Source organism: Alligator mississippiensis, chromosome 7 (assembly GCF_030867095.1).
Source record: "Alligator mississippiensis isolate rAllMis1 chromosome 7, rAllMis1, whole genome shotgun sequence".
NCBI classification, from domain to species: domain Eukaryota; kingdom Metazoa; phylum Chordata; order Crocodylia; family Alligatoridae; genus Alligator; species Alligator mississippiensis.
This window is the reverse complement of record NC_081830.1, coordinates 22,399,074-22,425,157: the sequence shown is the minus strand read 5'-3', so window position 1 is coordinate 22,425,157 and position 26,084 is coordinate 22,399,074. Positions and strand designations below refer to the sequence as shown.

At 44.7% G+C, this 26,084-nt stretch overlaps 1 protein-coding gene and 1 long non-coding RNA gene across 2 annotated transcripts in view; one reads left to right on the top strand and one right to left on the bottom strand.

Annotated features, from left to right (window-relative positions):
• LOC109281947 (uncharacterized) overlaps window positions 1-3,502 on the bottom strand; it is a 149,082-nt gene extending 145,580 nt beyond the window's left edge. The window contains exon 1 of the long non-coding RNA XR_002088776.2: window positions 3,414-3,502. This is a non-coding gene — a long non-coding RNA (uncharacterized LOC109281947). The remainder of the gene's footprint in view (window positions 1-3,413) is intronic.
• Window positions 3,260-10,525, top strand: NKX3-1 (NK3 homeobox 1). Its single transcript, XM_006274643.4, has 2 exons — window positions 3,260-3,619; window positions 5,955-10,525. The coding sequence occupies exons 1-2, from the start codon at window positions 3,304-3,306 to the stop codon at window positions 6,368-6,370; spliced, it is 732 nt and encodes a 243-aa protein (XP_006274705.2). The 5' UTR covers window positions 3,260-3,303; the 3' UTR covers window positions 6,371-10,525.
• The last annotated feature ends 15,559 nt before the right edge of the window (window positions 10,526-26,084 follow it).

The following is a 26,084-nucleotide window of genomic DNA, read 5'->3' as shown; positions in this document are numbered from 1 at the left end:
GATTTAAATTGACATAACTACACTGATTGTTAAACGCCTTCCTTGCTACACATTGCATGACCGAGATCAGTATCAGTGCAGATCTTTCTGGAGAGATGCTTTTCAGAACCTTGGGTTTATATTTCTATCAGGCTTTTTTTCCCCACTTTTACTTGAGATTTCTCTCTCTCTGACTCCACTGACTTTAGTGCTGCTCTCTCTGATTCACAGTCTAAAGACGGAGAATTGGACTCACCCTGTGGTAACTAATAATATTATCATGCTCATTGCATACATTAAAAACAAAATAATCTGTAATATTGGCTGGGGGAATGTGAGGGGGAAGAGATGTCATGTCACCCCAGCCGCCACACTCTTGGTCACTCCCTCTGGCCAGCAGAGTGTGAGAAGGTCACCTCTCTTTGTCCTAAGCAAACATTCCCAATGTCTGTTACAGGTGAGGACTTCTGGCTAAGCTGTTGAGCAGATTGGGTAGGAAGTTTCTTGTAGGCCATCCAGTTTGTATACAGTCTAAACTTTTGGGCAGCCAGAACTGGATCCTAATTTGCTCTCCAGAAGCAGAGGATAGAGGTTAGAGGGCCTGTTGTGGGGGGCACCGTTGGAAAAATACTGTTAGGCTCCTATTGCTTCATAAATCTTTCCAAATTGCTTTTTTTAGGTGATAAGAGTATAATGAGGTTGAGTTGTTATTGGAGCGACTGAAGCTCTCTAAGGATGTAATTCCAGATACAAAATGGCCTGCAGAAAACAGTGCCAACAGTTTAGAGATGTTAAAAGCAGGTTGTTTATCTGTCTCTGTATCTTCAGGTTTTATGCTGCCATGCTTCACCATAGTGACTGAAAGTCTTGTGGAATCAGAAAAAAATCAATGTCTTAAACTTTGATCATACAAGTTATAAAATGACATAACTGCTTTGTGGGGAATTGCTGGCTCTGTGCAGTAGAACAGATAAGGGAAAGTGTTTGTTCTTTGTAACTCCTCTGCAAATGCTTTGCTCACCGTGGCCTTGAAGATAGCAGAAAAAATATATATGTACAACTCTGATTTCCAAGTGCAGGAAGGGAGTGTTATTCTCGCCTTGTGAACTCACCTCGTCTCCCCCATACTTTTCATCCTGATAACAGCCAAGTAGTAATGAGGTACTGTTTATAGTTTCTTTTTCTAGCATATTTGACTATATGATCACGTGAGTTGTACGCGACTGTTAAAAAGTATATAAGCCTCCTGATTTTGCTCTTGGGGGGGAACCCCTTCCAAGTGCTTGGGAAATCCATGTCACTTTGAAGTCCCTCCTACAGCTGTAGTTTCATTTGAATAAAAGCTTCTGCTGACCTGACCCAAAAGTATGCTGCATGTGTTTCCATGACAAGAGGATAGAGGTTAGAGGGCCTGTTGCGGGGGGCACCGATGGAAAAATACTGATAGCCACCTATTGCTTCATAAATCTTTCCAAATTGCTTTTTTTATGTGATAAGAGTATAATGAGGTTGAGTTGTTATTGGAGTGACTGAAGCTCTCTGAGGATGTAATTCCAGATACAAAATGGCCTGCAGAAAACAGTGCCAACAGTTTAGAGATGTTAAAAGCAGGCTGTTTATCTGTCTCTGTATCTTCAGGTTTTATGCTGCCATGCTTCAGCATAGTGACTGAAAGTCTTCTATGTAAAATCAATAGCAGAGTCCCTGGTGGGTTTTGGGGAATCTCTGGAATTCCTCCTGGTTTGGGGTAGAAACTCTTCAAGGTGGGTGGCGGAGGTCAGGGGGTGGTTTTGGACTTTTTGGGGGTCAGTAGGGATTTAAGGATGGAACAGGGTGTCAGTGAAATTAATGTCATTCTCAGAGTGAAACAGCTTTTTCATGATATCAGTGACTACACACAAATATATCAGACTAAAAATGTGGAGCCAATTCTTCCGCTTAGGTGAATTAGCTTCACTCCACTGGAGCCAACAGAACTTTACCTTTATGGAAATTAAGGATATAAACCTTGGGGCCAAATTCTGTTCTCAAAGAGCCCCTTTCCAAGGAACTCAACAGAAGTTCAGGCCGACTTTTACCCCATTCAGCACAGTTTTGCATCCGTTTTCTTGTAATGTTTGCTACTCACCAAAACTGTGTGGTTACCAAATTCATCCCTGGTGTAACTTCAGTGAAGGGAAGGGAATTATTTTAGGGATGTATAATTAACAGTTCAGGGAAACTGCTTGAAAACATGAACTCTAAAAGCTCAAAAACCCAGATGGAAAAAAAAAAAGGAATTCATTATTTAATAAATTTTAAGTTTCTGGAGTGTCAGAGTCCTAGGTTTCTGATGTTTAGAGTCAATAATAATACTTTGAACTTCTCCAGTGCCTTTGAGTCAAGGATCTTGCAAAACACGAATTAAATCTCACAACATTCCTGTTGCATAATTTTGCTCCCATCCTGCAGGGAGTGGAAGCTATCTCTTTAATTTATATGAAGAATCATCCTGAATTTCCCCCGTATTTGATCTCTGACAATGGTAGCAAATGCTAATATAAAGTGTTATTAGAGATGTTAAAGCCTTGCAGATAGGAATAAACCAGAAAGATTTTTTTTTGACAGATTATATCCTTTTTGGGTTTCAGGCTTTTCAATGAAAACCCAATACATTTCACAAAACGAATTAAATGAGAACAGTATTTTAGTTCCTTCAAAACGTCTGTGGAATAACCCCCCTGCGTTCTCAAAATAGCTCTAATTATTACCCTTTCTCATGCATCAATAGCATTATTAATACTGAATAGGCCATCAGCCTGATGAGGGGGAAAGATGCACCCAGAGTTTGAACTGTATTTTGGAGATACTGATACACAGAAAGATGCGCACCACACCACCTCTGTCCTAAGACCCCTACCTCAAGCAGAGATTGGATCCTGCGAAGAAAACGATGCCAAAGACCCAATGAAATCTGCTGAAGACTATTCGTTGTTCATGGGAGGTGCTCAGATACAAGAAAGATGGACAGCACCATAAACCCATGGACAGCTTAGAAGAGGAGCACAAGTTTTTTTGGGTAAATCTTTTTTTTTTTTTTAATTACAACCAACACCCTTGGAATAGGAGCAATTTGGTGCAGAAAGGAGAGGAGCTTAGGGAAGGGATTGCAAAAGGATGCTGCAAGTCCCCAGAGACAAGGAGCTGCAGGAGCCCCAGAAGCTCTCCAAGGGCGTTGACTTGCGCCAGGGGCACCAATCAGAGGCAGGAGGGCTGGCTGCTTCGCTTATAAATGCAAAGCAGGGCAAGTAAGAAAGTGAAAGTGTCTGCGGGCGGGCAGGGGAGATGAGCGCCTGGGTCCTCCCTGCAGGACAGCAGGAAAGCGAGAGCCGCCCGGAGCCAGCCCAGCCCAAGACCTCCCGGCCGCCCATGCCTCTCTCCTCCAAGCCGCTCACCTCCTTCCTCATCCAAGACATCCTGGGGGATGGCGGGGCGCGGGGCAGGGGCTGCAAGCCCGGGCGCTGCTGCGCTGCCTGCAGCCCGGCGGCGGAGAGCCGGAGCGCGGCTGCCCTGCCGCCCCGCGACGGGCGCCCCGCCTCCCCGGGGGCCCCGCCAGGCCAAGCACGAAGGCACGAGAAGCCACGGCAGCATCCTGGCACAGGTAAGGGGATGAGGTGGAGGGACAGCCCCCGTCCTCCGGCACGTGGTGGCTGCAAGGCTCTTCCCGGTGCCCCGTGCAAGGCGGACTCTCCCCCTCGCCCCGCCGCAAAGCAGTCGCACTCCCGCCCGCTCCCGGCCGAAATCAAACCCGAGTTTTCTCGACCTAAAGTGGGGAACTTCGCGGAGCGGTTGTCACTGCGAGGTTTCGGAAGAGCTTGCCCTTGAGCTCTCCTGCAAGATGCTGTAGTGCTCCAGCAGCTGGACAGATGGGCACTCCTCTGCAACAGCTGCATTGCCTCTCACACAGGAATATTACTTTAAAAAAAATCCTTGCTTCTTTTGTTGAATCAGGGGCTCCTGCTGACTTTGAGTCATCCTCAGGTCTTAACTCCGTTTTCTCCTATTTGGGGCTGGATGGTCTTCTGTTTCAGTGTCCATGGGTGAGGCCTGAGGCACTAATCCAATATATAAATAACAAGGGATGGGATAGTTGTACTTCTTCCAGCCCCATTGCTGACATTCCTTGAACCTTGTGGGGTTTCTAGGAGCTCAGGATGGGATGGAGAATATGGAGTTGATATTCACTGTCCAAGTAGTCTTGAAAGACAGGAGGACATCGTTTTAAACAAATAGCTCATAAAGGGAGTTGGGGAAGAAGCAGCTGTTACAGGCTGACAGGTCCTAAAACTCTTGGTGTGACTGAAGCAATGAAACTTTTAAAATTACTCTCTGGGGACTGAAGGCTTCTGAGTTTTGTTTGGTGGGTAGAGTTTGTGTTTACATGGACAGAGAGAGCAAACACAGTCTTTGAGAGCAGGACTGATCTGTTACGTCTGTAAGCTACTTTGCAAAAAGAGGTCCCTATTTTGGTGGGGCACCCAAGCTGTTGTATAATTAATAACAGAGTCAAACAATGACTCACTGTTTATTGCTAAGGGAGACTGTCAAAATGAACTTGGATGGAAGATCTGGTATGGGACTGTACGAAGTCTAGAACCAAAAGGAATGTTTCAAACAACTACTTTAATTTTAAGGATTTTTGAGGACTCTCATATATACTGCCTTTTCCCCCACCCCCACCAAAGTAGTTCTGCAGCTGGTGTCATTCAGACAGACTCCATTCAATGCTATAGCTGAGAATCTGGCTTATGAGTCTCATCTGGAACATGCCAAGTGCAGTGCGAAAATTTTAAAAGGAAAATGTAGCAGGGAAATTGCAGGAAACAAAGGAAACCAGCTTCTCTTACTACTTGGAGCAACAAAATTAATAACAAAAGTCTAACCTTTTTCTTGTTTTTCAGTTCTTGGCATCATTTGTCAACAGGGAAGAACATTTTGTCCTTAATAATAACCTGATGCTATTCCTTTAAGAAACCTTTCAGACTGGGCTTTAAGTGTAAAGGGCCAAATACTGAAACATACAGATTTACTTGCAGCTCCTGATGTTTGGTGGGTGCTCAGCACCAGTTTGGATCAGGCCAGACTGATTATACCGAAAAATAAGCTAAGAGTGAAGGGTAGAGTTGGCAGCCACAGCCTACAAAGTAGCATCAAGACCTTATTTCTTTGCTCCTGGCATACTGGTATATCTCTCTCTGCCTCCCTCTGTTCCCTAAAAGACTTCATCAGCAAAAAAAGCAGCCTCTGGACAGACCAGAAGCTGGTCTTGCAACAGAAAAGCTTTGATTGACCTAGTGCAAAAACTTGAATTTAGAAAGCCAGATCTTGCTTTCAGCAGGAGCGTTGCCATTCTCTCTGTAGAAAGGAGACATCATATTCTGATTTCAGTGGGAGTAGCAAGTGCTCAGGATCTGTTGTCGTGGCCTTGGACTGACTTTTAGTAGCCAGCCTGAAGCATTAAAAGAAAATTTGGGAAATATGTCCTCAGTCATGAGACTGACTCATGACTATTATGATTTTGAAAACATTTTCTTTTTTCTCTGTTTGCTCTTTTGGATGCACTTGCTTTTTAACAACAACAGAAGGGTAGAAGCTTTAGCTTTTTGTTTTAAAAGATGGGAGGGGAGGGGGGAAATGAGACTCACAAATGCAGGAGCTCAGGCGTTAAGGAAAGTCTGCCCATATTATGGGATCTATGACAAAGTCCTGCAAGCTGACAACATAGTGGTATGGGTAATACAGTAATTCCTGAGCAGGAAAAAACAAAACAAACGGACATTAAAAAACACTTAATGGAGTAAGTGTTGCATCCAGGTTTCAAGGGGAGGGGGAACTTAAAGGAAAAACAAAGATAACCTGGGAAATGTGAAAACAATGCCTGAAAACAAGCTGTTGTTCCTTTCTAACGTATAACAAGACCTGTTCCCTTCCTACAGATGTACACATGGAGTCCTACCTGTCGGACTGCGAAAGCCCTCTGAAGTCTCTACCTGGTACCCAAAGAACCCAAAAGCAGCAAAAGCGCTCACGGACAGCCTTCTCTCACATGCAGGTCATCGAATTGAAAAGGAAGTTCAGTCACCAAAAATACTTGTCGGCCCCAGAACGAGCCCACCTAGCAAAGAACCTGAAGCTCACAGAGACCCAGGTCAAAATCTGGTTCCAAAACCGAAGGTACAAAACCAAGAGGAAGCAGCTAGCCTCCGAGCTTGGTGGACTCAATAAGAACTCCATTCTCCCAGCCCTGAAAGGGGAGGACCTCTCCAGGGCCTCGCTGATCTCTGTGTATAATGGCTACCAGTACTGCCCATATCTGTACTACCTGAATGGCTGGGGTCCATCTTTTTGGTAACTACAGCTGATGACCAGTTGTGTGGGTCTAAACCAAACTTCTTCCTTTTTTACCACGTTGGTCTGTCCAGTACTAACCAGGCATGGGAGAAAGTGCCTCTGAGCAAACTTGAGCACACTACATCTCATATTTGTCTTAAAGGTGTTTCAGCACTGCTTAAAAATCTAAGATAAAATTTTCCAAAGCACCTACTAATGCCATACACCTGCACAGCACTTTTTTTCATCAGTCATTCTCAAGGGAGATCAGCATCCTAAGTGCAACTTTGTAAATGGGGAAGCTGAGGTAAAGTGACTTGGCCAATGTTACCCAGTGATAGAGCCAGGATTAAAACCCAGCTCTCCTGCATACCTGTATAGTGATCTGCGCACTAAGATAGAGCGTTCAACCCACCTCCTTCTCTTCCTTCCCCCAGAATTGAAAATCCCCAGAATTTAGGTGCTTCTGGAAAACTTCTTAGCTATGACCACCACATAAGAACCGAAAGGGAAAGATGTGCTATAGAAGTTGCCTCTATTCTTTCATCTGGATTAACGCTGTATTGTGTAGCTGATGCGGAATACAGGGTCTTTCAAACAACCAGAGCAAAGCTGAGGGCACTGAATTAGGAAAACAAATAGCTGCTTTATTTTACTTGCATTTATAAGTGCTTTTTCTTGAAGGGGAATTCAGAGTCATATGTTCCTAAAGCAAGAGTGTATAGTATATCCCTACAAATGTCAGGCCATGTCAAAGATGCCAGCATTTAAACCAGTGATTCTCATCCAGGGAAGTGGGGCACCCCAGGATGCTGCCAGATGCTTTGAAGGGTCCTTTGAGGTGTGAAGAGATGAGCAGATAAATCAGGCTCAGACTTGCCCCTGCCTGCACAATCCCCCATCCCTACAGCCCAGTCCCTGTGCAAGGAGGCAAGCACTGAAATATAAAAATCTGTTTTTTGGTTTGTTTGTTTTTTAATTGGGTGCCACTCAATTCACAGAAGTTATGGAAGGGTGTCTCAAGTCCTGTAAAGGGTGCCTGGAGTCCAAAAAGGTTGAGAACCACTGATTTAAACTATTGTTGTATATGTGTGTATAAACTGCATATCACTGCCTTTTACTGTTTGGAACTAAAACTGCTCAAATCTCTACCATGATACCTATGCTGCTAGCTGAAGAAGATTCTCCTCTGACTCAATGTAAAGGCTTCTGAAGCAGAAAGTCTAAAGCTGTGCCTCTGCTGTCTTAGGGAAGTTGTGCGTGATTATGTCTTGCATATACCAGACGTGAAACGGTCACGCATCTTACTATATGTGCTAAATGGGGGGGGGGGGGAGCTCCTCAGCTGATTTTGATGTAATTTCATTGACATGGGATCCAAGACAATTTGCAGCTGCTGAGAACATAGCCCTCTAATTTTCCCATAATTTTCAACGGTGATAGGATGCCCCCACTGACTTAGCAATGATTGAGGAAAACAAAGTGATTTCAAGAAAATAGTAGTACAGTGACAGCTCTCTCTCATATTTGGGTTTTGACACTATTTAAACACTAACATACAGATTTAAAATGGAAAGGTTTTCAACTCAGAGTAAAGAGAAATAATTTTCTTTCTAAAAGTAGATAAAAAAAGGCTAGTGGTGTTAAGAATGAACTTACAGGCTTGTTTGTTGTACAGATAACCTTGTAGATCAAACTGGGGACGGAGCACACATGAAACAGTGATGTTCATTTTGCGTAAGTTTAATACATACTATAGTGACTATGTGTGTGCTACTGAGTACATGTAGTCTTTATAGGAAGTAAGGGGGCACAGTTATTCCCAGGCAACAGTGGAAGTGCAACACAGACAAAACCTTTTATGCAGTTTCAGTGACATAACAATACTTTGCATGTGTATTCACAAGCGATCAAGAATGGCTCGTTATTTAATTAGCTCCCAGATATTGAATGTTGGCTTTGCAGTTACTACTATTGTATAAGTTGTTTGAAATGTATGGCAAGATAGCATCCTGTTTTCTAACTAGTCTGAATGCAACAGCTAGTATCTTCAAATGACACTTCTCCCAGCTCATGCTCTGTTTACAGCCTCCTTGCTCTAAAAGGATTGTACCCCATCTCCCTTAGTCAGCATTCAGATTGGAAGGTCATCTCCAGGCTGTTACAAAACATGTTTCAAATCCACCCCTGTTGTTGAGCCACTTTCCAAAAGAAGTGATTATACAATACTTGGAACAAAAGCTTCCTTATGAACATATGCTATACGGCCCTGATTCTCAGTGAGTTCGCAATTCAGGATCAGACCTGAATGTAGAAATCCACACATTATTGCCTGGCTTCTCTTGTGGTCACTTTAGATGTGTGTAAAGCGTAAGTGTTAGCTGGTCAGAATGGTAGGGTCTGATTTTTGGTTAACCCAATGCAACTGATCTCATTGAAATTATTTCTGACCTTTATACAGTGTAAGCAAGAGAAGACTGAGGCTTAGTGCATCTCCTCTACTTTGCACGTGGTATGGAGCAAGGAAGCAGAGGCTCCAATTAATTATTCTGGGCAACAGTGAGTTGGGTCATGAGAATTGTATATGAACTAAGCACTTGCTTGGGTTTTTCAATGGGAATATGTTTCTGTTCTAGCTCTGGGTTTTTACTCTTGGAGTATGAGCAATAACAAAACCTTCTTGCCACTTCATCTCTACTGTCTCTGCCTTGTATTTTGCTGAATTAGCCTAATGCAAATGGTTGCTCTGTATGTGTGTGTGCACGCGTGCGCATGCATTTGATACTATTACCACCCTAACAATGTGTGTATTTTACCCTGGAATAAAACAGTGCAGGAGATTTCCTAGAAACATGTTGTGGTAGGTTTCTGGGTTGGTTTTTTGTGTCCTGTTTTTAAACTCTACCATCTGTGTTTCAGACTCCTGCATTTTTAAGGCTAGACAAATGTGCAGTAGCACTGAGGCAAGGATACATTAGCAAGAACCTGTGCTCCTATTTCCTTGTATGCTGGCATAGGAGGCAGCTGTGGGACCTGTGTTTGGGCCTTGTATGCAAAGAACATGGATGGCTAAAATGACTCCACATGCTGGAGCAGATGTGGCCTGGTAGGCTTGCATGGTCATGAATGGGAAGTAGTCCTTACTACACAATTACTAGCACTTCAAGGCTGCAAAGCTGGGGCTTGATGGAAGTCTCTGCTCAAATTTTAGTGGGTTGGAATCAGCTTCTAAGGGAGTTCATACCCTGTGAACATAATACTGGAATGGACGTCCTGGATCTCAAAGTCCAAGTCTTCTGCTATTGTAGGTTCCATATCACATAATCCCTCCTAACTGATCCAATTCCGTTTTAAAAGTAGCTAAGTCTTTGACTGGATGGCTGTTCCAAAACCTCACTAACACTATGCCCAGCTATAAGTCCCCTTCTACAGTTTATATTTCCTCAATGCAATGCCTCCACTTCCAAAAATATGACTCTGGCTCTCAAAGCCATGCTTCAGCCTTTATTCAGTACAGGCCAGATACTGTAATGTCTTATATCTGTTGGTCAAGTTGTATTCTTAAATGTCAGCTCTCCTTTTGTAGTCACAGGGGCTACTCGGAGTACATATGGAAGAATCAAGCCTTGTGGGAGCTTCATACAATTAAGTGTCAAAAGTAGCAAATACAACAGCAGTTCTTCAAAATAGCAATGTATAACAGGTCACTATTGTGGAATCAGAAAAAAAATAAATTCCTTAAACTTTGATCATTTGAGTTATGACATAACCGCTTTGTGGAGAATTGCTGGCTCTGGACAGTAGAACAGATAAGGGAAAGTGTTTGTTCTTTGTAACTCCTCTGCAACTGCTTCGCTCACCGCGGCCTTGAAGATAGCAAAAAGTATGTACAACTCTGATTTCCAGGTGCAGGCAGGGAGTGTTATTTCTCCCTTGTCTCCTCCATAGTTCTCATCCTGATAACAGCAAAGAAGTAATGAAGTAATGTTTATAGCTGCTTTTCTAGCTAATTTCACTATATGATCACGTGAGTTGTAAGCAACTGTTAAAAAGTATATAAGCCTCCTGATTTTACTCTTGGGAGGGAACCCCTTCCAAGTGCTTGGGAGATCCATGTCACTTTGGAGTCCCCGCTACAGCTGTAGTTTCTTTTAAATAAAAGCTTCTGCTGACCTGACCCAAAAGTATGCTGCCTGTGTTTCCACAACAATTCCTGGTGCCGTGACTCGGATCCAGAACACGTGTTGAGGAAGGAGGACCGCAGACTGCCCCCGCCCGAACCCTGAGGTGCCAAACTTGAGAGGTAAGAGACCTAATTCAAAATCTCTATTGGGGTTTCGGAGGAGGACTTCCTTAGGCTCCCAACTTGGCCGTGGTAACTGGATCTGAACCTTGTTAAAACAGGTCAGTCTGAACCTTCCTGCCAGCTAAAATTTTCTGTCTGGTAAAGGATCCGATTTTGTGTCTGGTAACGTACGTTTTATTCAGGGAGAAACTGTTTGAAGCACCTTCATCCAACAGCACATCGTGCTTGTAGTTAATTAACTAAGGCGGTGTGGGGGAGGAGGTCTGGCTGACTGAATGCATTCACGTGTGTGTGTATTTAAAAATATGAGCCACTGACCAAGTCTGACTACGGTTGGGTTCAGCCGCCCCAATTCTGCTTGACAGGGCAGTTCTGAAAGCAAGGGGGCCCAGCTGGAACCTCGTGACCCAGTGGACAGGGCTTCAGAGTGATTTTGTCTTTTCTATCTGGCTATTGAATGAATGTGTGTGTGTGTGCGCATTTAGAAAAATGAGCCACTGACCAGGCCTGAGACTAAGGCTGGGTCTAGCCGCCCAGATTCTGCCTAAAAAGGTAGCGTCGAAAGCAAGGGGGCCCAGCTGAAACCTCGTGACCTAGTGGACAAGGCGTCTGAGTGATTTTGTCTTTTCCAAATCCCTTGTCCCAGTAGCTTCTGCTGAGAGCAGGAGTGAAAGGATCCCTCTAGTGTTTCCCTCCCCCTTTCCATTTTATGAGCCGGTGTTGGGTCAGAAGCCTTTTGTCTGGGCGGTGAAAAACTGCGGGGCAAGGCACTGAGCAGCCCGGACATCCTAAATAAGCCTATCCTACGTCTCCCTGTGCGACTGAAAATGGGAACAAGTCAGTCTAAACAAGTTCCCGTCCCCCCTAAGGGGACTCCGGCATACTTCATGTACACACACTATTCTCCCAAGGCTTGCAAGTACCTGGATAAGTGGAACTGGTATACTAAGGGTGATCCCGTGAAGCAGTTTCCACAGGAAGGAACATTTGATCAGGATAAAATAGTGCACTTAAGAGGGGCTTTAGAGTCTCGTGGATCCAAAACACCACAAAACCAGTGGGATGAATTCTTTTATTGGTATGATGAGATGTCCAAAAGGCGAACAGAATCTCAAACTAGAAGTCTAAAAGACTCTCAAGAAAAATTAAAACAGCAGTTAAAAGCTGTTCAGGAGAAATTGGCTGCTCCCCCAAATTACACGCCGGCCACCACTCCGATGTATCCAGCATTGCCCAGGGCACCCCCACCGCCGGAGCCAACAGAGGATATCTTGCCCTTTGTTTGAACCCTGCTGTCCTGGGACTCCCACATCAGCAACAACTGGTTCAACATCAGGCTGCAGCCCAGGCTAGTAATCCATTAGCTGAAGCTCCTTTGGTAAACTCATTCATGGAGCTTAATAGTCCAGACTCATCCACCATATCTGCCACTCAATCATCACCAGTGTGGCAATTTACTCCTGGGTAACAACCCACCACAGGTGTATTTAGAAGAATGGGAATAGGCATGGAAAGATCTCCCATCAATCTTAGATCCCGAGCTACACAAGTTTACCCCCTAAGACAAATGCCAGGCATTGGCACCGATGGACAAAATATAGTAACTGTGCATGCACCCTGGACTCCAGGTGATCTCTACAATTTAACTCAAAAATTCCCCCAAATCAGGGAAGACCCAGAAAAATTTCAGGAAGAATTGCAGACTGTTATAAATTGTTATAATCCAACATGGGCTGACAGTAATCAGCTCATGCGATCCATTTTGCCCAAGGAAACTGTGCTGTCTGTACGCTGCCTGTACTTGGCCAGATCAAAACCCAGGGATTGGCCAAGACTTTATTGACAAGAGAAATGCTTTGGTTCGGGAATTTCTCACAATTTGCCCAAAAAAGGCAGACTGGACCAAAATAAATACCTGTAAACAAAACAAAAATGAACACCCCAGTGACTATTTGGAACGCCTCAAACAGGCATTTGAACGATATTCAGGAATGGATGACCTGGTCGGAAATGCTAAACAAGCAATAGTGGCAGCATTCGTCCAGGGACTTAACCCTAAAATTGCTGAGAAAATTCAAACAGTAATTATTGGCTGGGAAACTAAAGATTTGACTGAAGTCCTTGCTGCAGCTAACCATTTTCATAACAAATTGGAACGGTCTAAAGACAATGCCGAGTTTAAGTTAATGGCCTTACAGATTTCTCAGTTGCAGGGTCCAGGTAGAGGAAGGGGACGAGGACAGGGAAGGGGAGGCCTGGGTAGATTCAGGGGAAGAGATAGATCCTCGGGCCCACAAAACCCAGGCTATGGGAACCAATGTCATTATTGCAAGCAAGAAGGACATTGGAAATCAAATGCCCCAACCGCCCCAGCCAAGGACCCAGACCCCAGCCCCCACCTCCTCTTCCTGTCAATTTTCCCAGTGTTGAATAGGACAGCTTGAGGGACAGTGACATCATCACTCCTTTGCTTGCTACTGACCAATCTGGTCCGTTTGTTGAATGCCTTATTTCTGGTAAACCTGTCTCCTGTCTTGTTGATACCAGAGCGTCCCGCTCCACGCTAAAGGCTGCTGAGTTTCCTTTCCTATCTCATTCTCCTAAAACTGTAAATGGTGTCGGTATAGGCGGACAACCTATCCCACATCCTGTCTCTGAACCCGTCTCCATCTCTATTGGCCCTTTGTCTGAAAATCATGCGTTTCTTCTTAGCCCCTGTGCACCTGTCAACCTTCTTGGAAAGGATTTGCTGTGTAAACTGGGATGCGTGATTTATTGTAGCCCAGATGGTGCTTATCTTGAGGTACCGGAACAGAGGGAAACCGAGCTTGTGGCTTTGCTAACCCAGGAGCACTCTGATCCTGACACTTCCTACTTGCAAGAGGAACTGTTGGCACGAGTACCTCCACAGCTGTGGTCCACCCATGCGAATGAAGTGGGGCACATGCTGAGTGCTGAACCAGTGCGTATCACCCAATACACTCCCCTTGTAACACACCTATCCTACCTGTCAAGAAACCTGGTAAAGATAATTATTGCTTTGTGCAAGACCTTCGAGCTGTAAATGCCGCTGTTTTACCCGCTTTCCCCGTGATCCCTAAACCTGCCACTATTCTTTCCTGTATCCCTTCAGATGCTACATATTTCACAGTAGTGGACCTTTGTTCTGCTTTTTTCTCTATCCCCGTTCATGAGAATAGTCAGTATCTGTTTGCATTTACTTATTAGGGATTCCAATATACCTGGACAAGACTCCCTCAGGGATATACAGAGTCCCCCACCCTGTTTTCCCAGATCCTGAAGAAGGATTTGGATCCTATCATGTTCAAAGGGGGGGTCCACCCTTGTTCAGTATATTGATGATCTGTTGTTAGCCTCACCCACTTTGGAGGCCTGTAAGCAAGATACTTTGACACTCCTCACAGCTTTAGCTGAGAAAGGCCACAAGGCCTCAAAATCTAAATTGCAGCTCTGTAAGTCTAAGGTACACTATTTAGGGCATGATATCTCAGCAGGAGAATGACACCTTTCCCCTAGTAGAGTTGAAGCTATCCTCAACATTCCCAAACCTATGACTAGAAAACAGATGAGGGGATTCTTAGGTGCAATGGGTTATTGTAGCAGTGAATCCTGGGTTATGCTGCTTTTGCAAAACCCGTGCAAGCATTTACTCATGATACCAGCCCGGAACCCCTCCCTTGGACTCCTGAAGCTGAACAAGCATTTGTGGCCCTTAAGCAAGCCCTCACTGTTCCTCCCGCTCTTGGACTCCCTAATTATAAGAGACCCTTTACCTTGTTTTGTCATGAATGGGAAGGAATCGCTTTAGGAGTACTCACTCAGCTGCATAGATTCATAGATGCTAGGGTCGGAAAGGACCGCAATAGACCATCGAGTCCGACCCCCTGCATAGGCAGGAAAGAGTGCTGGGTTCAGATGACCCCAGCTAGATGCCTATCTAACCTCCTCTTGAAGACCCCCAGGGTAGGGGAGAGCACCACCTCCCTCGGGAGCCCGTTCCAGACCTTGGCCACTCTAACTGTGAAGAAGTTCTTCCTAATGTCTAGTCTAAATCTGCTCTCTGCTAGCTTGTGGCCATTATTTCTTGTAACCCCTGGGGGCGCCTTGGTGAATAAAACCTCACCAATTCCCTTCTGTGCCTCTGTGATGAACTTATCGGCAGCCTCAAGGTCACCTCTCAACCTTCTCTTGCGGAGGCTGAAGAGGTCCAGGTGCCCCAGTCTCTCCTCACAGGGCTTGGCCTGCAAGCCCTTAACCATACGAGTGGCCCTTCTCTGGACCCTCTCCAGGTTATCCACACCCCTCTTGAAGTGTGGCGCCCAAAACTGCACGTGGTACTCCAACTGTGGTCTGACCAGCGCCAGATAGAGGGGAAGTATTACCTCCTTGGATCTGTTCGTCATGCATCTGCTGATGCACGATAAAGTGCCATTAGCTTTTCTGATGGCTTCGTCACACTGCCGACTCATGTTCATCTTGGAGTCCACTAGGACTCCAAGATCCCTTTCCGCTTCCGTTCCACCAAGCAGGTCATTTCCTAGGCAGTAGGTATGCTGGACATTTTTCCTCCCTAGGCGCTGCACTTTGCATTTCTCCTTGTTGAATTGCATTCTGTTGTTTTCCGCCCATATGTCCAACCTGTCCAGGTCTGCTTGTAGTTGTTCCCTGCCCTCCAGCGTGTTCACTTCTCCCCACAGTTTTATGTCATCTGCAAACTTGGACAGAGTACACTCCACTCCCTCGTCCAAATCGCTGATGAAGATATTGAAGAGTATAGGTCCAAGGACCGAGCCCTGCAGAACCCCACTGCCCACACCCTTCCAGGTCGATACCGACCCATCCACCACAACTCTCTGGGTGCGACCCTCTAGCCAATTCGCCACCCACCGGACTGTGTAGTCATCCAAGTCACAGCCTCTTAACTTGTTTACCAGTATGGGGTGGGATACCTTATCGAAGGCCTTCCTGAAGTCTAAGTATATGACATCAACCCCTACTCCTGCGTCCAGGCGTTTTGTAACCTGGTCATAAAAAGAGACTAGATTAGTCAGGCATGATCTACCTGCTACGAACCCATGCTGGTTCCCCCTCAGCATAATTTGTCCTGCCGGGCTCTCGCAAATGTGAGCCTTGATAATTTTTTCGAAGACTTTGCCTAGGATGGAGGTGAGACTGACTGGCCTATAGTTGCCTGGGTCCTCCTTCCTCCCCTTCTTGAAAATGGGGACCACACTGGCCCTTTTCCAGTCCTCCGGATACTGCCAGTGGCTGTGCAATGACGTCAGCCAGTGCCTTCAGCACCCTCGGATGGAGCTCATCCGGGCCTGCCGACTTAAACACATCCAGTTCCTCCAAGTGCCTCTGCACCATCTCAGGGTCTACGCATGGCAGTCTGGCGCCTTGCTGCTGCCTCTCTACAACCCCAGTGAGAGACTTGTCTTGCCCCTCGCTTAGGAACACTGAGGCAAAGAACTCGTTGAGGAGTTCAGCCTTGTCCCCCCTGTCCGTCACCAATTGCTTCTGCCCATTTAGTAGGGGTCCTATTCCACCCTGGGCCTTCCTTTTACTCCCTATATATCTAAAAACAATTTTTTGTTATCTATTACTTGGGATGCCATCCTCAGCTCCATGGTAGCTTTGGCCCGTCTAACTGCCTCCCTACAAGTGCGAGCAGAGGTGGTATACTCCTCTTTGGTAATCTCTCCCCGTTTCCACTTTTTATATGCTCCCCTTTTAGTCTGCAGGCTGCCCTGGATTTCTCTGGTCAGCCAAGGGAGCCTCCTGGCCCCTTTCCCTCTTTTTCCTTGCATCGGGATCGTCTCCCTCTGTTCCCGAAGGATCATTTCCTTAAGGCACAGCCACCATTCCTGGGCTCCCATCTCTTCAAAACTCCTACTCTGCAGTGTGTCCTTGACTAATCGCCTGAGTTCATTGAAATCAGCTTTCCTAAAGTCTAGCACTTTCACCCTACTAGTTACCTTACCCACTCGACGTCTTATGATGAATTCTATTATTTGGTGATCACTGTCCCCCAGGTGACTACCAATCTGTAGGTCCCCTACCATGTCATCCCCCGTTGCCAATACCAGATCCAGGAAGGCATTCCCCCTAGTGGGACCGTGTACCTCCTGCGTCAGGTGGAGGTCCTGTACACAGGATAGGAACGTGCGTGAATGGTGGGACTTTGCTGTCTGTGTCTCCCAGCAGATGTCTGGGTAGTTTAGGTCTCCCATGACTACCGCTCCTTAGTTTTTATGGTCTCTGAGAGCTGCCTCAGGAGCCCCGAATCTAGTTCTTCCCCTTGGTGTGGGGGTCTGTAGCAGACCCCTACCACCAAATCCCTTTCTCCTTGTCCCCCATGTAACTTCACCCACAGTCCTTCTACTTTCTCCTCCTTCGATTCTGTCTTGATGAGGGTCAAACTATATTGCTCATTGACATAGAGCGCCACCCCTCCCCCTTTCTTCCCCACCCTGTCCTTTCTGTACAGCCTATAACCCTCAATATGTACCGCCCAGTCGTGGGAAGAATCCCACCAGGTTTCAGATAGCCCTACTAAGTCATAGGTGTTTTCTGCAAGCAGGAGTGCTAGTTCATCCTGCTTGTTCCCCATGCTCCTAGCATTAGTATATAGGCACTTGAGTCCTGTGACTGGTGCCTTTGTTGCCCCCCCAGCTCCAATTCCCAAAGGGCCCCTTATTGCTTACCTGCTTACTGCTTACCTGTGCATAGTGAAAAACATCGCCCAATTGCATATTACAGCTCTGCCCTTGATCCCGTAGCTGTGGGACTTCCTCCTTGCCTCGGTTAAGTTGCAGCTGCTGCCTTGTTAGTTAAAAAGGCAGATTCTCTAGTTTTGGGACACTCTTTAACCGTTGCAGTTCCACATGCTGTGATGGCCCTTCTCCTCAAGGGCAAAACTCAGCACATTTCCAATTCCTGTCTTACTAAATATGAGAAACTTCTACTGTCAGCTGCAAATGTAACCTTAAATCACTGTTCAGTTCTGAATCCTGCGTCACTTCTGCCAATCGCCTCTGATGGTGAGCCTCGTGATTGCCTGTCTGTCACAACTCAATTGTTAACCCCTCGAACTGACCTCAAGGACATTCCTACCCCGAACTCTGACCTTGTTTTGTTTGTTGATGGTTCCTGTCTTAGAAATGATGCAGGCAAATTAGTTGCGGGATATGCAGTATGCACTCAGTATGCTGTTTTGGAAGCCTATTCTTTACCCCAAGCTTGTTCTGCTCAAGTTGCTGAACTCATTGCTTTAACACGTGCTTGCATTCTTGGAAAAAATCAAACCACAACCATTTATACTGACTCGAAGTATGCTTTTGGTGTTGTTCAAGATTTTGGACAAATCTGGAAACAAAGAAGGTTCCTCACTTCATCAGGGACCCAAATCAGTCATGGTTGTTATGTAAAAGCGCTCTTAGAAGCTGTTCAACTGCCTTCTGCTATTGCTATTGTTAAATGCAAAGCTCATGAGAAACCCTTTGATGATGTCACACGAAGAAATGATCTAGCAGACTGTTCTGCCAGAAACGTGGCCCTTTCTGGCCCACAGGCTCCTAATTCTGTTTTTGTTTGTTTTTCAGCAGACCAGTCTCCTTTGGCTAGCCTTTCAAGTCTGGCCCTTCTTCAAAATCAGGCCCCAAAAAAGGAAATAAATGGCTGGCTGCGTGCAGGATGTTCATTGCACCCCGACTCTCTCTGGCACTCCCCAGACGGCCGCCTGGTGGCGCCTAGAGAGCTTTTGCCACATCTTGCTCATTTAACCCACTCTGTGGCCCATACGAGCAAAGGGGGGATGATTGCTACAGTACAAAGAGATTGGTTTGCCCCAAATTTTCCTTCCATGGCACAACAGTACTGTAGCTCCTGTCCCATCTGTTTAGCTCACAACATTGGGCAATGGGTAAAAACAACACCCACAGCTCATCCCCCTCCATGAGGACCGTTTGTAAATCTGCAAATTCATTTCATGCAGCTACCTAAGTGCTGTTCTTATGAGTATATTCTTGTTATTATTGATGTGTTCTCTGGATGGGTAGAAGCCTACCCATGTGTACATGCTGATTCCATCACTGTAGCAAAGAAATTGCTCAAAGAATTCATCCCTAGATTCGGATTGCCCCTCAAAATAGATAGCGACTGAGGCATTTCACAGGACAGATAGTAAAAAACATCTGCCAAGCACTGAACATACAGCAACACCTACACTGTACTTATCATCCACAATCAAGTGGTGCTGTAGAACATAAAAACTCTGATTTGAAAATGCGCATTTCGAAAATTTGTGCTGAAACAGGCCTCAAATGGCCTGATGCCCTGCCCATTGCTCTTATGCACAGTAGGAACACTGTTAACAGAAAACATGGCCTAACCCCTTATGAAATACTTATGGCATGACCCATGAGGATGCCAGCCACACCACCTGTTGCCCCACATCAAACAGACCTACAATTAACTGACGAAACTGTACTAAATTATTGCAAGGCATTAATGAAGTATGCCAGGTCTATTCATTCACAGGTCCAAGAAGCCTTACCTCAACCACCGGATGTTCCCTGTCACAACCTCAAACCAGGAGATTGGGTCTACGTAAAGGTCTATCAACGGAAAAATGCACTTCAACCCAGATGGAAGGAACCTTTCCAGGTACTTCTGACCACTAATTCTTCTGTTTGTTGCCAAGGTCATGAAACATGGACTCATGCCTCGCACTGCAAGAAGGTATCACCTCCATTGGACCCTGAAGCAGCTGAATTCCAACCAAGGTTGGGACCTTTCCCTGAGGCCAAGGACAAAGACCCTCAGGACCTCACTCAGGCAAGTGAGGAGCATCAGGGTGTAAGTGCTAGTAACCTCTCTCCTGAACCCAACACCTCAGCTCAGCCGGATTCATCAGTTGAAGAACGAAGATATCATCTCGGGCCTTGAAGAAAGTGAATGCTCCCACTCAGAAGATCACCACCTCGATCAAGACCAGGAGCTGACGTTATCAGTCCTTTCGGTAACCTGAGCCCAGAGGACGAAGAAAGACTTTGGCTGCCATCCTGGGTTTGGCTGGTAGTGTTCCTTGTCTTACTGGTGCTGGTTATGTTTGTTGTTGAAATTCTTTGTCCCTCCTGTCTCTAAAATGGCACTGATATCCTTATACATCACACTTGGGTATCTTAGTATCACCCAAGGGGGGTGGGAGAAAAATTTGTACTTGCAGATCTCCCTTACGGTGGCTCAAGCTGGAAATAAAAGTGGCTGCTATATATGCTCTCACAGCCCAGCGCACCTACACCAAAGAATCCTAATGATCAGAGTACCAATATCCCTCCAGCAATGGGGAAAAATAAACAGCGGCTTCGTTAGACTCTACTTATTAGCTGCCCATCGGTCCGCTCCTAAGGAATGGAGGGCCGCCCCTGCTAACCGGATAATTTCCCCAAGAGTAGAGGCGCCTTTCTGTTACAGATCCAACAACACCAGAGCTTATAATAAAGCCACACCTGTAGGCCACTACCCTCATTGCCTAACTACTCTAGATTATAGCCCTAATAGCACAAGTGGAATCCTGTTGGGTAATGTACCCTCTCTCAATTGTACAGGATTCATGGTCTACAACTTTTCTAATGAACCTCACATTGCTCTCATTGCAAACAGATCGGAATTTTACATTCACTCCACTTTTACTTCTTGTAATATATCTCAGTCCAGCAGGATAGCAGCCCAACGTGGTCCGTCCTATACGATGCATGTCAATCGAAAGTGCCAGATATGGCAGAACACCTGTTCAGATTTGAGTACCCTTTCTGCCCCAGGCCTTTACTGGCTCTGCGGAAACAGGGCTCATAAAATCTTGCCCTGGAATTGGGTGAGGGCATGCACTCTTAGACGTGTTATCCCTGGTTTCGAAATGCATAGTGCAATATATCTGGAACAAGTAAAAAATTTCAACCATCACATGACAAGGGCAGTTAACCCCTTAGCTACCAGAAACACAGAGTTCCATCAATTTGTGAGAATCTTCATACCGTGGCTTGGAATAAGAGAATTGGAACTAGCCATAATTAACATTTCAGCCACAATAGAAGCTATGGGAAATGCCACTGCGGATGCAATTCAGGCTCTGCAAGAAGAGATCTCCCAGATCTCACAAGTAACTATACAACACCGCATAGCCCTAGATTACCTACTGGCATCCCAGGGAGGAGTATGTGCCTTAGTAAACTCCACCTGTTGTGTCTATGTCAATCAGGACATGCGAATAGAAACCGACATTCATAAAATTCGAAATCAGTTAAGGATCCTACATCAAGTGGCCTCAAAAAATACCGACTGGGGTCTAGAAGAAATGTGGTCTTGGCTAATCTCCTGGCTCCCAGATTTCGGGGCCCTTGGCAAGAAAATCCTGTATGGAATATTATTTGTCTTGATAGTTCTGACAATGTTTTATGTCTTAGTGCAACTGATCCTCTGCTGCGTGAAAGCCAGCAGAAGAAGCTTTAGCAAGGCAAGAAAACCCACAGCAGAGTCTAGAATAATGGTGTTATAAAAGTGTGAGCAGATTGAAAGAAAACATGAAAGGCTGCATGATGAAATAGAGGGACTCATGAGAATGGAAGTTTAAGGCTAAAGTGAGACTAAATAGTCTCAAAGGGGGGACTGTGGAATCAGAAAAAAAATAAATGCCTTAAACTTTGATCATTTGAGTTATAAGATGACATAACCGCTTTGTGGAGAATTGCTGGCTCTGGACAGTAGAACAGATAAGGGAAAGTGTTTGTTCTTTGCAACTCCTCTGCAACTGCTTCACTCACCACGGCCTTGAAGATAGCAAAAAGTATGTACAACTCTGATTTCCAGGTGCAGGCAGAGAGTGTTATTTCTCCCTTGTCTCCTCCATAGTTCTCATCCTGATAACAGCAAAGAAGTAATGAAATAATGTTTATAGATGCTTTTCTAGCTAATTTTACTATATGATCACGTGAGTTGTAAGCGACTGTTAAAAAGTATATAAGCCTCCTGATTTTGCTCTTGGGAGGGAACCCCTTCCAAGTGCTTGGGAGATCCATGTCACTTTGGAGTCCCCCCTACAGCTGTAGTTTCTTTTAAATAAAAGCTTCTGCTGACCTGACCCAAAAGTATGCTGCATGTGTTTCCACGACACTATTAATTTCAGCTTAGCACATAATATCACTGATGTCTACTGTTCAAAAGGATATTAGATCCATTCCAGTCAAGTAACAAGCATCCCTCGAAAAACAACTTAAAATACTATCAAATCATTTCCATCCAAACTACAAGAAAAACTACAGAACTTTATCCCCCAGCTACCCAACCCAGGAACTGTTTACATGTTAAAATCCACAAACAAGGGAGCCCAGGCAGACCTATCATATCCAGCCATGGCAACTTAACTGAGGAAATATCAGGTTTCACTGAATCCATCCTAAAACCTCTCATCACCCAAAGAGCAAGTTTTGTCCAAGACACAGTAGACTTCGTACGAAAACTTAAAAGCATAAACCACCTTCCCAGCAACACCCTTCTAGCTCCCCCTGGGCATTACCAACTTATATACAGGAAAAGTTGTGTTAACCAACATTTTACTAACTGGAATACTCTATTATCCAGTTTGTGCATGAAGTATTTCTTGAGCAGGGCTGGCAGGGGGCGTGAGGGCAGCAGCTCCCCTCTGTGGGCTGCACAGGCACCACCCAGCCAACTGGACACAGGGCGGGGAGGGAGGAGTTTGCATGCCGCCGCCGCCACCATCCACCACCCCGCACCACCATGTTAATTCCAATAACCGGAATTTTTAAATACACAGCACCCTCCTTAACCAACTCGTGCCAGATAGCAAAGCTTTTACTGTAGCAATATCCCATACCAGGATGGCATCCAAGTCTGCCTTCCATATCTACAAGAGCAAGATTACAACTCAGAGTACAGACCTAAAGATATTATTGAGCTTACAAACTTCATCCTCAGACACAACTTCACTTTCGATAACCAACACTTCCTCTAGACCATGGGCACAGCTATGGGCACCAAAAAGGCCCCACAATATCCTAAGCTTTTTATGGGCCACCTGGAAGAAGAATTCCTCAAGAACTGCACCATCAAACCCATGCTATACTTAAGATATATAGATTACATCATCATTTGGACTGAAAACCTGCAATCTCTGATTGGTTTCCATCACAAATTCAGTAATCATCACCCCCTATCAGACTCTCTTGAATACTTCAGCACCAACATTTCCTTTTTAGATACTATGATCACTATCCAAAATGGTAAAATACAAACCACCATATATAAGAAACTCACGGACCAACATACATATCTGTACAGAACCAGCAATCATCCTAAACACCCCAAGAAAGCTGTAATATACAGCCAAGCCCTCTGGTAACGCCAAATTTGCACTGAGAACATCCACGGTCATCACCTCACAGATCTCAAAAGGGCTTTCACTAAAAAAGGACACTCCTCCAGAGAGATCACACTTTTGAAAGAGCCACCCAGATACCACGTGAAGAATTGCTGCAGTACAAAATGAAAATTCCCATGAATTGCCATTAGTTATGACATACCATCCCTCCCCAGAACCTATATGGAAAATCCTCAAACAACTGCAACCCATACTAGAAGAAGACCCAATTCTTACAGAGGTCTTCCCAGAACCCCCCATTCTAGCCTTTAAACAAGCACCAAACCTTGCCAACCTCATCACCAGAAGCAAACTTCCTACGGCCCAAAACACACGGAACGGATCCAGACCATGCCACGACAAGAAATGTAAAACTGGCCAATGTACCTCCCCACCCCCAGTATTACTACACCCCACAACAGAACCATCAGCATCTCTGCATCTTACAGCTGCACCTCCAGAAATGTAATATATCTCACCCAGTACACTAAATGCCCTGATGGAACGTATGTAGGAAAAAACCAAATAACAATTGCATACCAGAATGAATGCATACCAAAAAATCAATCAAAGACAAAAATACCCAGTTACCTGTGGGTGCACATTTCTTACAAGATAATCACTCTCTCCAGTCTCTCAGTTTTAATCCTCAAAGGGAATTTACAAAACACCTTTCACAGACAAGCCTACGAATTTCACTTCATCAATCTACTGGAAACAAAAAACCAAGGACTAAACATAGACATTGGATTCATGGCACATTTTAACCTGCCTACCATCTGATAACCCCAGGTAACCTCTCTACATTTTACCAGGTACATTTAATCAGCAGGTCACCATTTCCCCTCCCCACTCCACCTCACCTACCTGTCTCACCCTCATTGTCTATCCTCACCGCCACACATTTGCATTTTCACAGACCTCCATTTTTGCATAATGGCTCCTATCCCATCCAGGAGAGTGCAATACAACTGCAAAACCCTCTGCCTGAAGAAGGGTGTTTGTACCTGACAGCTTCAAAGAACAATTTTTCCAGCTATTTAGTTGGTCTAATAAAATATATCACATTTACCCAAAGTACCTTGTCTGCCTTGAAAAACACAGCACTTTCCAGTTCTATCTGCTTTAATGGGAATGAGAAGATTCCACAGTTAGCAGGAATCAAAGAATTTCCTTTACATTTTTCTCTCTATTTATCATTCAAGACGCACATAAAAACAAGTACTGTTTCATCTGATTAGCATGAAGCAGAGGGCTGTCTGAAAGGGGGAAGGTACTTATTGCAGTGAAAACATGAAGGTTTTAAAATGGTTTGTTTCTCTTAATCTCATAATTAGAGTATGCACAGAAGCCTCTACATGCTTGGAATTTAGCAACCAATTAAACTGTGCCCACTCATCCTGCTCCCAAAGGATGCTACAGCCCATTCACATTTTACATTCGCAGGGCTTGAACCTGCAAACACAACTGTGTTTAAATTTTAGCTATGTGAATTGTTGCATGAATTCCAAAGTTTCAAGCCAGGCATGTGAATGTCTGCAGGGTCAGGGCTGTGTGGTGAAGATGATAGCTAAATATAAAACAGGAGTGAATTTCTCTTTAAAGCTCAGAAATAAGTACTATGCTTTTCACCTCAAATTAGTTAATGGTCATGTATGTTGAATGTTTGTAGATTACTTCTCTTTTTCAGGGGAAGAAAACAAATAGGAACAGCCTAGGGGAAGCTTTTTTTCTAGCATAGCCTCACCAGTTAGGCAGTAAATATTTGATTCGTGAGTCACTTCACCACCCATCCTCCACCAAACCTACAGGAAAGTTAACAGGCCACTTCTATTCCAGGTTAACCCCATTGCAGCCGATTGGGTTGTACATCTATAATAAATTTGGCCTGATTTATACTGCATTTCAGGTTTTTTTCAGCCTTTGTTTAGAGAGCAAGGGATTTTGCACTAGTATTCCCCCACATCCCAATTCTGCACGTTGTCTTCTAACTTCCAACATCAAAACGCAGGCGTGAAGTGTGACTGTTCTGATAGCAGTGTTCCCAAAACCTCTGGACAGAGGTGGGCCTAACTGCATTAACTACAGTGCAGTGAAGAGTCAAGCTGATGAGCCTGGACTATGACCTGTCATCCATATGGCACTCCTGTAACTAATGATTTTTCACTGACACTTACTGACCCAATACATGTAAGCAAGCACAGTCTCATATATAAAATAGCAGCAGCTTTCATTTATATATGCATAGCTATACTGGCACATCTTACTCTTCCCTTTGAAATATTTTGTTTACTTAGTGGATTTATATTCCTGTAGGAAAACAGGTATCGAGCTATAAGCCTATGACACACTCTTCTTCAAAGTCAGACATGTCTTGCTATGTTGCCTTTGGGGTACGTTATCAATGCAGTAATTGTCAACTGGTTGTAAAATGTGCATAAAAGATATAGCCTTGCATACTTTAAGTCCCACATTTGAGTAAATGGTGCAGTGGGCCAAATTTTGCTTTCAGTTGTATCATTATAAGTGTAGAATAACACCACAGACTTGATATTTATGATAATGCAACTGAGAGGAATGCTTGGACTTCTAGGGCAAAGAAATCATCCTGGGCAAAACTTTTGGTTTAAATGGGACCAGTTTAGCCTTCAGTCTAGATGCTTCTGCAAAGAATGGGGAATGAGAGAATACTTTAAAATCCAAACCTATTAATTTTTCTTTACTGAGACTCCCTGCTAGTTCTAGTTGTCATGGTGGTCTTTTTCCTGACGAGAAATATTACCCTTTTCAGCTAAGTCACTCTAAACAGCCATCAAGATGACAAAATGAGACCTAGAGTGATTTCCCATAGGTGTGAGAAGGCAGTTCTCTCTCCACACTATACAAATCTTCAGCCCCTGTGTTGAAAGCACCAAAACTAGATCAGATACCATTCAGGCAGGCAGACATTGTGATAGTGAACCATCAACT